At 46.4% G+C, this 18895-nt stretch overlaps 1 protein-coding gene across 1 annotated transcript in view; it reads left to right on the top strand.

Moving 5' to 3' along the window:
* LOC119927401 overlaps window positions 1–18895 on the top strand; it is a 45475-nt gene that overhangs the window by 13154 nt on the left and 13426 nt on the right. The window contains exons 2-3 of the mRNA XM_038746045.1: window positions 7579–7707; window positions 16776–16835. Of these exons, the coding sequence (XP_038601973.1) occupies window positions 7579–7707; window positions 16776–16835 (189 nt within the window). The remainder of the gene's footprint in view (window positions 1–7578; window positions 7708–16775; window positions 16836–18895) is intronic.

The raw sequence follows: 18895 nt of genomic DNA, 5'->3' as shown, positions 1-18895 counted from the left end.
AGGTCCCGCGTGGGGCTTACGGTCTTCACCCCCAGATGAGGTCACTGAGGCCCAGAGAAGTGAAGTGACTTGCCCCAAGTCGCCCAGCTGAGAAGCGGCGGAGCCGGGATTAGAACCCATGACCTCGGACTCCCAAGCCCCTGCTCTTTCCACTGAGCTACGCTGCTTCTCTAATAATAATAATAGCATTTATTAAGCGCTTACTATGTGCATAGCACTGTTCTAAGAGCTAGGGAGGTTACAAGGTGATCAGGTGGTCCCACGTGGGGCTCACGATCTTCACCCCCATTTTCCAGATGAGGTCACTGAGGCCCAGAGAAGTGAAGTGACTTGTCCCAAGTCGCCCAGCTGACAAGCGGCGGAGCCGTGATTAGAACCCATGACCTCGGACTCCCAAGCCCCTGCTCTTTCCACTGAGCCACGCTGCTTCTCTAAAAATAATAATAGCATTTATTAAGCGCTTACTATGTGCAAAGCACTGTTCTAAGCGCTAGGGAGGTTACAAGGTGAACAGGTGGTCCCATGTGGGGCTCACGGTCTTCACCCCCACTTTCCAGATGAGGTCACTGAGGCCCACAGAAGTGAAGTGACTGCCCCAAGTCATCCAGCTGACAAGCGGCGGAGACGGGATTAGAACCCATGACCTCGGACTCCCAAGCCCCTGCTCTTTCCACTGAGCTACGCTGCTTCTCTAATAATAATAATGGCATTTATTAAGCGCTTACTTTGTGCATAGCACTGTTCTAAGCGCTAGGGAGGTTACAAGGTGATCAGGTGGTCCCACGTGGGGCTCATGGTCTTCACCCCCACTTTCCAGATGAGGTCACTGAGGCCCAGAGAAGTGAAGTGACTGGCCCCAAGTCGCCCAGCTGAGAAGCGGCGGAGCCGGGATTAGAACCCACGACCTCGGACTCCCAAGCCCCTGCTCTTTCCACTGAGCTACGCTGCTTCTCTAATAATAATTATAGCATTTATTAAGCTCTTACTATGTGCAAAGCACTGTTCTAAGTGCTAGGGAGGTTACAAGGTGATCAGGTTGTCCCACGTGGGGCTCACGATCTTCACCCCCATTTTCCAGATGAGGTCACTGAGGCCCAGAGAAGTGAAGTGACTTGTCCCAAGTCGCCCAGCTGACAAGCGGCGGAGCCGTGATTAGAACCCATGACCTCGGACTCCCAAGCCCCTGCTCTTTCCACTGAGCTACGCTGCTTCTCTAATAATAATTATAGCATTTATTAAGCTCTTACTATGTGCAAAGCACTGTTCTAAGCGCTAGGGAGGTTACAAGGTGATCAGGTTGTCCCACGTGGGGCTCACGATCTTCACCCCCATTTTCCAGATGAGGTCACTGAGGCCCAGAGAAGTGAAGTGACTTGTCCCAAGTCGCCCATCTAAGTGGCAGAGCCGTGATTAGAACCCATGACCTCGGACTCCCAAGCCCCTGCTCTTTCCACTGAGCCACGCTGCTTCTCTAAAAATAATAATAGCATTTATTAAGCGCTTACTATGTGCAAAGCACTGTTCTAAGCGCTAGGGAGGTTACAAGGTGAACAGGTTGTCCCACGTGGGGCTCACGATCTTCACCCCCATTTTCCAGATGAGGTCACTGAGGCCCAGAGAAGTGAAGTGACTTGTCCCAAGTCGCCCAGCTGACAAGCGGCGGAGCCGGGATTAGAACCCATGACCTCGGACTCCCAAGCCCCTGCTCTTTCCACTGAGCTACGCTGCTTCTCTAACAATAATAATAGCATTTATTAAGCGCTTACTTTGTGCATAGCACTGTTCTAAGCGCTAGGGAGGTTACAAGGTGATCAGGTGGTCCCACGTGGGGCTCACGATCTTCACCCCCATTTTCCAGATGAGGTCACTGAGGCCCACAGAAGTGAAGTGACTGCCCCAAGTCATCCAGCTGACAAGCGGCGGAGACGGGATTAGAACCCATGACCTCGGACTCCCAAGCCCCTGCTCTTTCCACTGAGCTACGCTGCTTCTCTAATAATAATAATGGCATTTATTAAGCGCTTACTTTGTGCATAGCACTGTTCTAAGCGCTAGGGAGGTTACAAGGTCATCAGGTGGTCCCACGTGGGGCTCATGGTCTTCACCCCCACTTTCCAGATGAGGTCACTGAGGCCCAGAGAAGTGAAGTGACTTGCCCCAAGTCGCCCAGCTGAGAAGCGGCGGAGCCGGGATTAGAACCCACGACCTCGGACTCCCAAGCCCCTGCTCTTTCCACTGAGCCACGCTGCTTCTCTAATAATAATAATAGCATTTGTTAAGCGCTTACTATGTGCAAAGCACTGTTCTAAGCGCTAGGGAGGTTACAAGGTGATCAGGTGGTCCCACGGGGGGCTCACGGTCTTCACCCCCATTTTCCAGATGAGGTCACTGAGGCCCAGAGAAGTGAAGTGACTTGCCCCAAGTCGCCCAGCTGACAAGCGGCGGAGCCGGGATTAGAACCCACGACCTTGGACTCCCAAGCCCCTGCTCTTTCCACTGAGCCATGCTGCTTCTCTAATAATAATAATAGCATTTATTAAGCGCTTACTATGTGCAAAGCACTGTTCTAAGTGCTAGGGAGGTTACAAGGTGATCAGGTGGTCCCACGTGAGGCTCACGATCTTCACCCCCATTTTCCAGATGAGGTCACTGAGGCCCAGAGAAGTGAAGTGACTGGCCCAAAGTCACACAGCCGACAAGCGGCGGAGCCGGGATTAGAACCCACGACCTCGGACTCCCAAGCCCCTGCTCTTTCCATTGAGCCACGCTGCTTCTCTAATAATAATAATAGCATTTATTAAGCGCTTACTATGTGCATAGCACTGTTCTAAGCGCTAGGGAGGTTACAAGGTGATCAGGTGGTCCCACGTGGGGCTCACGGTCTTCACCCCCATTTTCCAGATGAGGTCACTGAGGCCCAGAGAAGTGAAGTGACTTGCCCCAAGTCGCCCAGCTGACAAGCGGCGGAGCCGGGATTAGAACCCACGACCTCGGACTCCCAAGCCCCTGCTCTTTCCACTGAGCCACGCTGCTTCTCTAATAATAATAATAATAATAATAGCATTTATTAAGCGCTTACTATGTGCATAGCACTGTTCTAAGTGCTAGGGAGGTTACAAGGTGATCAGGTGGTCCCACGTGGGGCTCACGGTCTTCACCCCCATTTTCCAGATGAGGTCACTGAGGCCCAGAGAAGTGAAGTGACTTGCCCCAAGTCACCCAGCTGACAAGCGGCGGAGCCGGGATTAGAACCCACGACCTCGGACTCCCAAGCCCCTGCTCTTTCCACTGAGCCACGCCGCTTCTCTAATAATAATAATAATAATAATAGCATTTATTAAGCGCTTACTATGTGCAAAGCACTGTTCTAAGCGCTAGGGAGGTTACAAGGTGAGCAGGTTGTCCCATGTGGGGCTCACGATCTTCACCCCCATTTTCCAGATGAGGTCACTGAGGCCCAGAGAAGTGAAGTGACTGCCCCAAGTCACCCAGCTGACAAGCGGCGGAGCCGGGATTAGAACCCACGACCTCGGACTCCCAAGCCCCTGCTCTTTCCACTGAGCCACGCTGCTTCTCTAATAATAATAATGGCATTTATTAAGCGCTTACTATGTGCATAGCACTGTTCTAAGCGCTAGGGAGGTTACAAGGTGATCAGGTGGTCCCACGGGGGGCTCACGGTCTTCACCCCCATTTTCCAGATGAGGTCACTGAGGCCCAGAGAAGTGAAGTGACTGCCCCAAGTCGCCCAGCTGACAAGTGGCGGAGCCGTAATTAGAACCCATGACCTCGGACTCCCAAGCCCCTGCTCTTTCCACTGAGCCACGCTGCTTCTCTAATAATAATAATAGCATTTATTAAGCGCTTACTATGTGCATAGCACTGTTCTAAGAGCTAGGGAGGTTACAAGGTGATCAGGTGGTCCCACGTGGGGCTCACGATCTTCACCCCCATTTTCCAGATGAGGTCACTGAGGCCAGAGAAGTGAAGTGACTTGTCCCAAGTCGCCCAGCTGACAAGCGGCGGAGCCGGGATTAGAACCCATGACCTCTGACTCTCAAGCCCCTGCTCTTTCCACTGAGCTACGCTGCTTCTCTAATAATAATAATAGCATTTATTAAGCGCTTACTATGTGCATAGCACTGTTCTAAGCGCTAGGGAGGTTACAAGGTGATCAGGTGGTCCCACGTGGGGCTCACGGTCTTCACCCCCATTTTCCAGATGAGGTCACTGAGGCCCAGAGAAGTGAAGTGACTTGCCCCAAGTCGCCCAGCTGACAAGCGGCGGAGCCGGGATTAGAACCCACGACCTTGGACTCCCAAGCCCCTGCTCTTTCCACTGAGCTATGCTGCTTCTCTAATAATAATTATAGCATTTATTAAGCTCTTACTATGTGCAAAGCACTGTTCTAAGCGCTAGGGAGGTTACAAGGTGATCAGGTTGTCCCACGTGGGGCTCACGGTCTTCACCCCCATTTTCCAGATGAGGTCACTGAGGCCCACAGAAGTGAAGTGACTGCCCCAAGTCATCCAGCTGACAAGCGGCGGAGCCGGGATTAGAACCCACGACCTCGGACTCCCAAGCCCCTGCTCTTTCCATTGAGCCGCGCTGCTTCTCTGATAATAATAATAATAATAATAGCATTTATTAAGCGCTTACTATGTGCATAGCACTGTTCTAAGCGCTAGGGAGGTTACAAGGTGATCAGGTGGTCCCACGTGGGGCTCACGGTCTTCACCCCCATTTTCCAAATGAGGTCACTGAGGCCCAGAGAAGTGAAGTGAGTTGCCCCAAGTCGCCCAGCCGACAAGCGGCAGAGCCGGGATTAGAACCCACGACCTCGGACTCCCAAGCCCCTGCTCTTTCCACTGAGCCGCGCTGCTTCCCTAATCCGACGTCTCTGGTGTCAACCTGCGGGGTCCCAGGCAATTTGGAGGTGCGCCTGCTTATTTGGGGGTGTCCGCTGGATGGGAGAGTGCCCAATTCCTGCAAACGAGTCATGGTTGGGTCATCTACTATGACTCTACTGGGCCGAGTATCTCGTTCTCGCCCGTCCCGCCATCGACCCCCGGCCCACGTCCTCCCCCGGGCCTGGAATGCCCCCAATCCCTCTGCCCACCCGCCAAGCTCGCTCTCTTCCTCCCTTCAAGGCCCTGCTGAGAGCTCACCTCCTCCAGGAGGCCTTCCCAGACTGAGCCCCTTCCTTCCTCTCCCCCTCGTCCCCCTCTCCATCCCCCCCATCTTACCTCCTTCCCTTCCCCACAGCACCTGTATATATGTATATATGTTTGTACATATTTAATACTCTTTATTTTACTTGTACATGTCTATTCTATTTATTTTATTTTGTTAGTATGTTTGGTTTTGTTCTCTGTCTCCCCCTTTTAGACAGTGAGCCCACTGTTGGGTAGGGACTGTCTCTATATGTTGCCAACTTGTACTTCCCAAGCGCTTAGTACAGTGCTCTGCACACAGTAAGCGCTCAATAAGCACGATTGATGATGATGTATATATGTTTGTACATATTTATTACTCTATTTATTTATTTATTTTACTTGTACATATCTATTTATTTTATTTTGTTAGTATGTTTGGTTTTGTTCTCTGTCTCCCCCTTTTAGACAGTGAGCCCACTGTTGGGTAGGGACTGTCTCTATATGTTGCCAACTTGTACTTCCCAAGCGCTTAGTACAGTGCTCTGCACACAGTAAGCGCTCAATAAACACGATTGATGATGATGTATATATGTTTGTACATATTTATTACTCTATTTATTTATTTTGCTTGTACATATCTATTCTATTTATTTTATTTTGTTAGTATGTTTGGTTTTGTTCTCTGTCTCCCCCTTTCAGACTGTGAGCCCACTGTTGGGTAGGGACTGTCTCTGTATGTTGCCAACTTGTACTTCCCAGGCGCTTAGCACAGTGCTCTGCACACAGTAAGCGCTCAATAAATACGATTGATGATGATGATTTATTTTACTTGTACATACCTATTCTATTTATTTTATTTTGTTAGTATGTTTGGTTTTGTTCTCCGTCTCCCCCTTTTAGACTGTGAGCCCACTGCTGGGTAGGGACTGTCTCTATATGTTGCCAACTTGGACTTCCCAAGCGCTTAGTACAGTGCCCTGCACACAGTAAGCGCTCAATAAATACGATTGATGATGATGTATATATGTTTGTACATATTTATTACTCTATTTACTTATTTATTTTACTTGTACATATCTATTCTATTTATTTTATTTTGTTAGTATGTTTGGTTTTGTTCTCTGTCTCCCCCTTTTAGACCGTGAGCCCACTGTTGGGTAGGGACCGTCTCTATATGTTGCCAACTTGTACTTCCCAAGCGCTTAGCACAGTGCTCTGCACACAGTAAGCGCTCAATAAATACGATTGATGATGACGATTTATTTTACTTGTACACATCTATTCTATTTATTTTATTTTGTTAGTATGTTTGGTTTTGTTCTCTGTCTCCCCCTTTCAGACTGTGAGCCCACTGTTGGGTAGGGACCGTCTCTATTTGTTGCCAACTTGTACTTCCCAGGCGCTTAGTACAGTGCTCTGCCCACAGTAAGCGCTCAATAAATACGATTGATGATGATGATTTATTTTACTTGTACACATCTATTCTATTTATTTTATTTTGTTAGTATGTTTGGTTTTGTTCTCCGTCTCCCCCTTTTAGACTGTGAGCCTGCTGCTGGGTAGGGACCGTCTCTATATGTTGCCAACTTGTACTTCCCAGGCGCTTAGCACAGTGCTCTGCACACAGTAAGCGCTCAATAAATACGATTGATGATGATGATTTATTTTACTTGTACATATCTATTCTATTTATTTTATTTTGTTAGTATGTTTGGTTTTGTTCTCCATCTCCCCCTCTTAGACTGTGAGCCCACTGTTGGGTAGGGACTGTCTCTATATGTTGCCAACTTGTACTTCCCAAGCGCTTAGTACAGTGCTCTGCACAAAGTAAGTGCTCAATAAATACGACTGATTGATTGACTGATTGATTGAGTATCCGGGGGAAGATTTCCCGCCAATTTTTCCGGTCTCCATCGCAGCCCTGTTGTCCCTCTCCACCGTGCTGGTAACCGTCCTGATTCCATCCTCCTATTAACTTCTGCTTACCATTGGGTATTAATAATGATGGCATCTAATAAGCGCTTACTACGTGCAAAGCACTGTTCTAAGCGCTGAATGATGGTATTCGCTAAGCGCTTCCTCTGTGCCAAGCACTGTTTTAAGCGCTGGGGAGGTTCCAAGGTGATCGGCTTGTCCCACGGTGATCGGCTTCATCCCCATTTGCCAGATGAGGGAACTGAGGCCCAGAGGCGTGAAGTGACGGGCCCAAAGTCACGCAGAGCCGGGATTTGAACCCGTGGCCTCGGGCTCGATACTCACCTTTCCATGCCCCCCGTTGGTCTCCTTCAAGTCTGCCCCCGTACAAACGGGGCATCCCGACGGCAACGCCTAGTCTCCAGGCCCCGACTTTCCTCTCCAGGAGAAAGGGAAGCGAAGCTCGCTCCGGGCTCGCACTCACGCTCGTTCCTTCTCCGTCTTCCAGGGCGGCCATCCCTGCGCACTCCGGATGTGGACTGGTACAACAGCGGGAGGGGAGAGAAACTTTCGGTTCCCTCTCCAAGCCTGCTTCCGACGAATGCTCTCCCGCTGGTCGCCGGACCACCACCGGCCGGTAAGTGAAGTACTTCCCAAGTGCTCTGCACGCAGTAAGCGCTCAATAAGTACAGCTGAATGAATGAATGAATGAATGGGGGGCAAGGGACCCCTTCAGATCCCCCCAAAAGTACAACCACCGAACAACTTTTTGAAGACGGCGACCATCCAGCACTTTTCAAAATGACTGCCACGCCGTTTTTCTTCCAAAATGGCTACGCGATGGCTACTCTAATAATAATAATAATAATGATGGCATTTGTTAAGCGCTTACTACAGCACTGTTCTAAGGCTGGGGGGGAATACACAGTGATCAAGTTGTCCCACGTGGGGCTCACAGTTAATTTATTAATTTAATACTTAATTAAACCAGGGGATGGGCAAGGCCTTTCCTTTTTTTTTGACGGCAGGGGACGGGCAGGGTTCTCTCCGTATGGGCAGGAAATGGGTCTGATAATTCTGAATTATTTTACTCTTCCCCTCCCCACAGCACCTGTATATATGTTTGTACAGATTTATTACTCTATTTTTATTTCTTTTATTTGTACATATTGCTACCCCCCAGATGAGTCTTTTCCAGGTGAGGGAACTGAGGCTCAGGCAATCAATCAATCAATCGTATTTATTGAGCGCTTACTGCGGCGCTTGGGAAGTCCAAGTTGGCAACGTCTAGAGACGGTCCCTACCCAACGGCGGGCTCACAGGCTAGAAGGGGGAGACAGAGAACAAAGTGACTTGCCCAAGGTCACACAGCAGACATGTGGCGGGGCCGGGATTCGAACCCATGACCTCGGACTCCAAAGCCCGGGCTCTTTCCGCTGAGCCACGCCGCTACTCTACTCGACTCACTCACTCCGCAACCCTTCGCTCATCTTCTCCCTCTAACCTGTAGTCCTGAATCGCCCTCCTTCCTTCTCCTCCCCGCAGCACCTGTACGCTGCACGGCTTTATCACTCTATTATCACTCTGTACTCTATTGTACAGATTTATCACGCTATTTATTTTACTTGTATATATTTACTATTCTATTTTTTTATTTTTATTTTATTTTAATTTATTTAGTCCATTTTATGTATGTGCCTTTCTATCACTCTATCACTCTGTACTGTATTGTACAGATTTATCACGCTATTTATTTTACTTGTACATATTTACTATTCTATTTATTTTATTTTTATTTTATTTTAATTTATTTAGTCCATTTTATTTATGTGCCTTTCTATCACTCTATCACTCTGTACTCTATTGTACAGATTTATCACGCTATTTATTTTACTTGTACATATTTACTATTCTATTTATTTTATTTTAATTTTATTTTTATTTATTTAGTCCATTTTATTTATGTGCCTTTCTATCACTCTATCACTCTGTACTCTATTGTACAGATTTATCACACTATTTATTTTACTTGTACATATTTACTATTCTATTCTATTTATTTTATTTTTATTTATTTAGTCCATTTTATTTATGTGCCTTTCTATCACTCTATCACTCTGTACTCTATTGTACAGATTTATCACGCTTTTTATTTTACTTGTACATATTTACTATTCTATTTATTTTATTTTTATTTTATTTTAATTTATTTAGTCCATTTTATGTATGTGCCTTTCTGTCTATCACTCTGTACTCTATTGTACAGATTTATCACGCTATTTATTTTACTTGTACATATTTACTATTCTATTCTATTTATTTTATTTTTATTTATTTAGTCCATTTTATTTATGTGCCTTTCTATCACTCTATCACTCTGTACTCTATTGTACAGATTTATCACGCTTTTTATTTTACTTGTACATATTTACTATTCTATTTATTTTATTTTTATTTTATTTTAATTTATTTAGTCCATTTTATGTATGTGCCTTTCTGTCTATCACTCTGTACTCTATTGTACAGATTTATCACGCTATTTATTTTACTTGTACATATTTACTATTCTATTCTATTTATTTTATTTTTATTTATTTAGTTCATTTTATTTATGTGCCTTTCTATCACTCTATCACTCTGTACTCTATTGTACAGATTTATCACGCTTTTTATTTTACTTGTACATATTTACTATTCTATTTATTTTATTTTTATTTTATTTTAATTTATTTAGTCCATTTTATTTATGTGCCTTTCTGTCTACCACTCTATTTACCACTCTGTACTCTATTGTACAGATTTATCACGCTATTTATTTTACTTGTACATATTTACTATTCTATTCTATTTAGTTTATTTTTATTTTATTTTAAATTTAGTCCATTTTATTTATGTGCCTTTCTGTCTATCACTCTATCACTCTGTACTCTATTGTACAGATTAATCACGCTATTTATTTTACTTGTACATATTTACTATTCTATTTATTTTATTTTTATTTTATTTTAATTTATTTAGTCCATTTTATTTATGTGCCTTTCTATCACTCTATTTATCACTCTGTACTCTATTGTACAGATTTATCACGCTATTTATTTTACTTGTACATATTTACTATTCTATTTATTTTATTTTTATTTTATTTTAATTTATATAGTCCATTTTATTTATGTGCCTTTCTGTCTGTCTATCACTCTATCACTCTGTACTCTATTGTACAGATTTATCATGCTATTTATTTTACTTGTACATATTTACTATTCATTTTATTTTTATTTATTTAGTCCATTTTATGTATGTGCCTTTCTATCACTCTATTTATCACTCTGTACTCTATTGTACAGATTTATCATGCTATTTATTTTACTTGTACATATTTACTATTCTATTCTATTTATTTTAAATTTTATTTTAATTTATTTAGTCCATTTTATGTGCCTTTCTGTCTATCACTCTATCACTCTGTACTCTATTGTACAGATTTATCATGCTATTTATTTTACTTGTACATATTTACTATTCTATTTATTTTAATTTTATTTTATTTAGTCCATTTTATGTGCCTTTCTATCACTCTATCACTCTGCACTCTATTGTACAGATTTATCACGCTATTTATTTTACTTGTACGTATTTACTATTCTATTTATTTTATTTTAATTTTATTTTAATTTATTTAGTCCATTTTATTTATGTGCCTTTCTGTCTATCACTCTATCACTCTGTACTCTATTGTACAGATTTCTCATGCTACTTATTTTACTTGTACATATTTACTATTCTATTTATTTTATTTTAATTTTATTTTATTTAGTCCATTTTATGTGCCTTTCTATCACTCTATCACTCTGCACTCTCTTGTACAGATTTATCACGCTATTTATTTTACTTGTACGTATTTACTATTCTATTCTATTTTAATTTTATTTTAATTTATTTAGTCTATTTTATTTACGTGCCTTTCTGTCTATCACTCTGTCGCTCTGTACTCTATTGTACAGATTTATCACGCTATTTATTTTACTGGCACATATTTACTATTCTATTTATTTTATTTTTATTACTTATTTAGTCTATTTTATTTATTTATTCTGCTCATGAAGTGCACTTAGCTTTAATTCTGTCCGTTCCGACGGCTTGACGCCCGTCCACGTGTTGCGTCTTGTCGTCCCTTCTAGACTGGGAGCCCGTTGTCGGGTGGGGAGCGTCTCTCTAGGTCGCCACCTTGGCCTTCCCGAGCGCTTAGTCCAGTGCTCTGCACAGAGTAAGCGCTCAATAAATACGATTGATTGATTGATTGATTAGTCCAGTGCCCTGCACACAGTAAGCGCTCGATAACGTCGGGTAGGGACCGCCTCTATATGTTGCCAACTTGGACTTCCCAAGCGCTTAGCCCGGTGCTCTGCGCACAGTAAGCGCTCAATAAATCCGATCGAATGAATGAATGAATGAATGAATGATCAATACGACTGGATGAACGAATGAATCAATCGACCTCCACAGTCCGTCTCCTCCGCTCCCGCGCACGAGCCGCCGGGCGCTGCCGGCGGAAATCAAGGGCCGGGGCCGGCTTCGTCCACTTCAAGTCCGTCTTCGCGAGCTTCACCTCTGTCCTCTCCTCTGCCCGGCAAAATGATCTCTCCATCCTCACCGACGCCGTGCCCGTTGTCGGAGCGAGTGGTTCCGGACTTCCAAATCCCTCCGCACGCCCCCACTTTCCCCATCTCTCGCCCCTAACGACCTGCCCACCTATTTCATTTTAGACTGTGAGCCCACTGTTGGGTCGGGACCGTCTCTATACGTTGCCAACTTGGACTTCCCAAGCGCCTAGTACAGTGCTCTGCACGCTGTAAGCGCTCAATAAATACGGTTGATTGATTGATTGATTTCATTGAAAAAAATTGACGCTGTCACCTCGGGCTTAACCCGGCTAAAACGGAACGAACTCCCACCTTCCTACCCAAAACCCGTCTTCCCCCCGACTTTCTCGTAACTGTAGACAGCACTATCATCCTTCCCGTCTCAAAAGCCCCCAAATTTGGCCTTATCCTCGATTTCTCTCTCTCATTCAACCCACAGATCCAATCCATCGCTATATCCTGTCCAATCTACCTTCACATCGCTAAAATCTGCCCTTTCCTCGCCATACAAACTTCTACCACGTTAATCCAGTCGCTTATAATAATTATAATAACAATGACGGGATTTGTTAAGCGCTTACTATGTGCAGAGCACTGTTCTAAGCGCTGGGATCAGGTTGTCCCACGTGGGGCTCCCAGTCTTAATCCCCATTTTACAGATGAGGTAACAGAGGCTCAGAGAAGTTGAGTGACTTGCCCAAGGTCACACAGCAGACACGTGGCAGAGCCGGGATTCGAACCCCTGACCTCTGACTCCAAAGCCCGGGCTCTTTCCACTGAGCCACGCTGCTTATCCTTCAATTATCCTTATCCTTCTAGACTGTGAGCCCACTGTTGGGTAGGGACTGTCTCTATGTGTTGCCAACTTGTACTTCCCAAGCGCTTAGTACAGTGCTCTGCACATAGTAAGCGCTCAATAAATACGATTGATTGATTGATTGATTGATACTATGTGCAGAGCACTGTTCTAAGCGCTGGGGGGATATAACGCGATCAGGTTGTCCCACGTGGGGCTCCCAGTCTTAATCCCCATTTTACAGATGCGGTAACTGAGGCTCAGAGAAGTTAAGTGACTTGCCCGAGGTCACACGGCAGACACGTGGCGGAGCCGGGATTCGAACCCCTGACCTCCGACTCCAAAGCCCGGGCTCTTTCCACTGAGCCACGCTGCTTATCCTTCGATTATCCTTATCCTTCTAGACTGTGAGCCCACTGTTGGGTAGGGACTGTCTCTATATGTTGCCAACTTGTACTTCCCAAGCGCTTAGTACAGTGTTCTGCGCACAGTAAGCGCTCAATAAATACGATTGATTGATTGATTGATTGATACTATGTGCAGAGCACTGTTCTAAGCGCTGGGGGGATATAACGCGATCAGGTTGTCCCACGTGGAGCTCCCAGTCTTAATCCCCATTTTACAGATGAGGTAACTGAGGCTCAGAGAAGTTAAGTGACTTGCCCGAGGTCACACGGCAGACACGTGGCGGAGCAGGGATTCGAACCCCTGACCTCCGACTCCAAAGCCCGGGCTCTTTCCACTGAGCCACGCTGCTTATCCTTCGATTATCCTTATCCTTCTAGACTGTGAGCCCACTTTTGGGTAGGGACTGTCTCTATATGTTGCCAACCTGTACTTCCCAAGCGCTTAGTACAGTGTTCTGCACACAGTAAGCGCTCAATAAATACGATTGATTGATTGATTGATTACTGTAGCAGCCTCCTCGCTGGCCTCCCCTTTCCTCCCGTCTCTCCCGCCTCCAGTCGCTACTTCCCTCCGCTGCCCGGACCGTTTTTCGAAAATAACATTCAGCCCACGGTTCCCCATGAAGCCGACGGAGATATTCTACTTTCATTCATTCAGTCGTATTTATGAGAAGCGGCGTGGCTCAGTGAAAAGAGCAGAGGCTTTGGAGTCAGAGGTCATGGGTTCGAATGCCGCTCCACCACACGACGGCTGTGTGACCTTGGGCAAGTCACTTCACTTCTCTGAGCCTCAGTTCCCTCGTCTGTAAAATGGGGATTGATTGTGAGCCCCACGAGGGGCAACCTGATCACCTTGTATCCCCCCCCAGCGCTTAGAACAGCGCTCTGCACATAGTAAGCGCTTAACAAATGCCATTATTATTATTATTATTGAGCGCTTACTGTGTGCCGAGCACCACAGCACCTGTATATGTAATAAAAATAATAACGATACAGCATTTATAAGCGCTTACTATGTGCAAAGCGCTGAGGAGGTTAACAAGGCGATCAGGTCGTCCCACGGTGGGCTCACAGTCTTCATCCCCATTTTCCAGATGAGGTCACTGAGGCCCAGAGAAGTGAAGTGACTCGCCCAAAGTCACACAGCTGATAAGCGGTGGAGCCGGGATCTGAACCCATGACCTCTGACTCCGAAGCCCGGGCTCTTTCCACTGAGCCACGCTGTTCGTACTGCTTTATTACTCTATTTATTTTACTTGTCCGTATTTACTATTCTATTAATTTTGTTAATGCTGTGCATTTAGCTTTAATTCTATTTGTTCTGACGACTTGACACCCGTCCACCTGTTTTGTTTTGTTGCCCGTCTCCCCCTTCTAGACTGGGAGCCCGTTGTCGGGTAGGGACCGTCTCTAAGCGTTGCCGACTTGTACTTCCCAAGCGCTCAGTACAGTGCTCTGCACACAGTAGGCGCTCAATAAATACGACTGACTGAATGAATGAATGACTCATCGAGAGAAGATGCCACTGGGCCATATACACTTGTGTATGTTCGTTTGTTATCAATCGTATTTATTGAGCGCTTACCGTGTGCAGAGCACTGTACTAAGCGCTTGGGAAGTACAAGTTGGCAACATCTAGAGACGGTCCCTACCCGTGGAGTAATGAGAAACTGGGTCTGGTCCCCCGTGGAAAAACCCCGGGCTTGGGAGTCAGAGGTCGTGGGTTCAAATCCCGGCTCCGCCACCCGTCAGCCGTGACTGAATGAATGAATGACTCACCGAGAGAAGATGCCACTGGTCCGTATACACTCGTGTATGTTCGTTTGTTATCAATCGTATTTATTGAGCGCTTACCGTGTGCAGAGCACTGTACTAAGCGCTTGGGAAGTACAAGTTGGCAACATCTAGAGACGGTCCCTACCCGTGGAGTAATGAGAAACTGGGTCTGAGCCCCAGTGGAAAAACCCCGGGCTTGGGAGTCAGAGGTCGTGGGTTCAAATCCCGGCTCCGCCACCCGTCAGCCGTGACTGAATGAATGAATGACTCACCGAGAGAAGATGCCACTGGTCCGTATACACTCGTGTATGTTCGTTTGTTATCAATCAATCGTATTTATTGAGCGCTTACCGTGTGCAGAGCACTGTACTAAGCGCTTGGGAAGTACAAGTTGGTAACATATAGAGACGGTACCTACCCGTGGAGTAATGAGAAACTGGGTCTGGTCCCCAGTGGAAAAACCCCGGGCTTGGGAGTCAGAGGTCGTGGGTTCAAATCCCGGCTCCGCCACCCGTCAGCCGTGACTGAATGAATGAATGACTCACCGAGAGAAGATACCACTGGGCCACATACACTCGTGTATGTTCGTTTGTTATCAATCAATCGTATTTATTGAGCGCTTACCGTGTGCAGAGCACTGTACTAAGCGCTTGGGAAGTACAAGTTGGCAACATCTAGAGACGGTCCCTACCCGTGGAGTAATGAGAAACTGGGTCTGAGCCCCAGTGGAAAAACCCCGGGCTTGGGAGTCAGAGGTCGTGGGTTCAAATCCCGGCTCCGCCACCCGTCAGCCGTGACTGAATGAATGAATGACTCACCGAGAGAAGATGCCACTGGTCCGTATACACTCGTGTATGTTCGTTTGTTATCAATCAATCGTATTTATTGAGCGCTTACCGTGTGCAGAGCACTGTACTAAGCGCTTGGGAAGTACAAGTTGGCAACATATAGAGACGGTCCCTACCCGTGGAGTAATGAGAAACTGGGTCTGGTCCCCTGTGGAAAAACCCCGGGCTTGGGAGTCAGAGGTCGTGGGTTCAAATCCCAGCTCCGCCACCCGTCAGCCGTGACTGAATGAATGAATGACTCACCGAGAGAAGATGCCACTGGTCCGTATACACTCGTGTATGTTCGTTTGTTATCAATCGTATTTATTGAGCGCTTACCGTGTGCAGAGCACTGTACTAAGCGCTTGGGAAGTACAAGTTGGCAACATCTAGAGACGGTCCCTACCCGTGGAGTAATGAGAAACTGGGTCTGGGCCCCAGTGGAAAAACCCCGGGCTTGGGAGTCAGAGGTCGTGGGTTCAAATTCCGGCTCCGCCACCCGTCAGCCGTGACTGAATGAATGAATGACTCACCGAGAGAAGATGCCACTGGGCCACATACACTCGTGTATGTTCGTTTGTTATCAATCAATCGTATTTATTGAGCGCTTACCGTGTGCAGAGCACTGTACTAAGCGCTTGGGAAGTACAAGTTGGCAACATCTAGAGACGGTCCCTACCCGTGGAGTAATGAGAAACTGGGTCTGGGCCCCAGTGGAAAAACCCCGGGCTTGGGAGTCAGAGGTCGTGGGTTCAAATTCCGGCTCCGCCACCCGTCAGCCGTGACTGAATGAATGAATGACTCACCGAGAGAAGATGCCACTGGGCCACATACACTCGTGTATGTTCGTTTGTTATCAATCAATCGTATTTATTGAGCGCTTACCGTGTGCAGAGCACTGTACTAAGCGCTTGGGAAGTACAAGTTGGCAACATCTAGAGACGGTCCCTACCCGTGGAGTAATGAGAAACTGGGTCTGGGCCCCAGTGGAAAAACCCCGGGCTTGGGAGTCAGAGGTCGTGGGTTCAAATCCCGGCTCCGCCACCCGTCAGCCGTGTGACTTTGGGCAGGTCACTTCACTTCTCCGTGCCTCCGTTCCCTCATCTGGAAAATGGGGATGAAGACTGTCCGTGGGGCGACTTGATCACCTTGTATCCCCCCAGTGCTTAGAACAGTGCTTGGCACGTAGCGAGCGTTTAACCAATACCATCGTCATTATTATTATTATTATTATTACCGATTTCTGTTTCTCTTTACAGCCGCAGAACCAGCTGAAGCAAACGAAGCCCTCCGCTTCGAATTCGTCAAAAATTCCCAAGGTAAAAGTTACGCTCCTTTTCTTCTCTTCCGGGGTCCGTCTCTGATTTCTATCCATCGGTACCCAGACCCACGGCGAATTTTTGGGGGAGGCAGGTGTCAGATGAACCGGGCAGGCAACGCGGGGGCCGGCAAGTCGGGGTGGGCTTGGCCTTTGGCCCAATAAAACGCCGATCTGCTTTGTTGGGTTGGAGATAATAATAATAATAATAATAATAATAATGACATTAATTAAGCGCTTACTATGTGCAAAGCACCGTTCTAAGCGCTGGGGAGGTTACAAAGTGATCAGGTTGTCCCCCTCCCCCTCGCCTTACCTCCTTCCCCTCCCCACAGCACCTGTATATATGTCGTACGTATTTATTACTCTATTTATTTTATTTGTACATATTTCTTCTATTTATTTTATTTTGTTAGCATGTTTTGTTCTGTCGTCTGTCTCCCCCTTCCAGGCCGTGAGCCCGCTGGTTGGGTAGGGACCGCCTCTATGTGGACTTCCCAAGCGCTTAGTACATAGGAAGCGCTCAATAAATACGACTGAATGAACGAATGAACGGGGGCTCCCCGTCCTAATCCCCATTCTCCGGATGAGGTAACTGAGGGCCAGAGAAGTGAGGTGACTTGCCCAAAGTCACCCAGCTGACGGGCGGCGGAGCCGGGATTTGAACCCGTGGCCTCTGACTCCAAAGCCCGGGCTCTTTCCACTGAGCCGCGCTGCTTGTTCTGTCGGTTTCGATTTAGGAATTGTTGGTATCTACAATCAATCAATCAATCAATCAATCAATCGTATTTATTGAGCGCTAGGGGCCACCCTTGATCTGCGCCTTTCCCTGGATCCGGTCAACGTAAATGCCCTCGGTGGGATGGGATACGAGAAAGCCGGAATTTTTCTCAGACCGCAGCGCTTGGTCGGCCTAGACGCCAACCGATCGGAAGCGGCGCGGCTCCGTGGGAGGAGCCCGGGCTTCGGAGTCAGAGGTCCCGGGTTCAAAGCCCGGCTCCGCCAACTGTCGGCACTGTGACCTTGGGCAAGTCACTTAACTTCTCCATGCCTCTGTTACCTCATCTGTAAAATGGGGATTAAGACTGTGAGCCCCACATGGGACAACCTGATTACCTTGTATCTACCCCAGTGCTTAAAACAGTGCTTAGCTCATAGTAAACACTTAACAAATACTATTATTATTATTATTACTTATTGAGTGCTTACTGGGTTCACAGAGTGGACTGTGCACTGTGCACAAGGCCCTACTGAGAGCTCACCTCCTCCAGGAGGCCTTCCCAGACTGAGCCCTTTTCTTCCTCTCCCCCTCATCCCCCCTCTATCCCCCCCATCTTACCTCCTTCCCTTCCCCACAGCACCTGTATATATGTATATATGTTTGTGCATATTTATTACGCTATTTATTTATTTATTTATTTATTTTACTTGTCCATATCTATTCTATTTATTTTGTTTTGTTGGTATGTTTGGTTCTGTTCTCTGTCTCCCCCTTTTAGACTGGGAGCCCACTGTTGGGTAGGGACCGTCTCTATATGTTGCCAGCTTGTACTTCCCAAGCGCTTAGTGCGGTGCTCTGCACACAGTAAGCGCTCAATAAATACGATTGATGATGACTGTAATAACCAGAGAAGCAGCATGGCTTATTACTCTATTGATTTATTTTACTTGTGCATATTTATTCTATTTATTTTATTCTGCTGATATGTTTGTTTTGTTCTCTGTCTCCCCCTTCTAGACTGGGAGCCCACTGTTGGGTAGGGACCGTCTCTATGTGTTGCCAACTTGTACTTCCCAAGCGCTTAGTACGGTGCTCTGCACACAGTAAGCGCTCAATAAATACGATTGAATGAATGAATGAATGAATGAGCGCTTGAGAAGTCCAAGTCGGCAACATCCAGAGACGGTCCCTACCCGACAGCGGGCTCACGGTCTAGAAGGGGGAGACAGACAACATAGTAACAAAATAAAATAAATAGAATATGGACAAATAAAATACATAGAGTAATAAATCCGTACAAACATATATCCATATATACAGGTGCTGTGGGGAGGGGAAGG

Source organism: Tachyglossus aculeatus, chromosome 4 (assembly GCF_015852505.1).
Source record: "Tachyglossus aculeatus isolate mTacAcu1 chromosome 4, mTacAcu1.pri, whole genome shotgun sequence".
Taxonomy (NCBI): Eukaryota; Metazoa; Chordata; class Mammalia; order Monotremata; family Tachyglossidae; genus Tachyglossus; species Tachyglossus aculeatus.
Note: the sequence above shows the minus strand (reverse complement) of the source record. Positions and strands in the feature narration are given on the sequence as shown.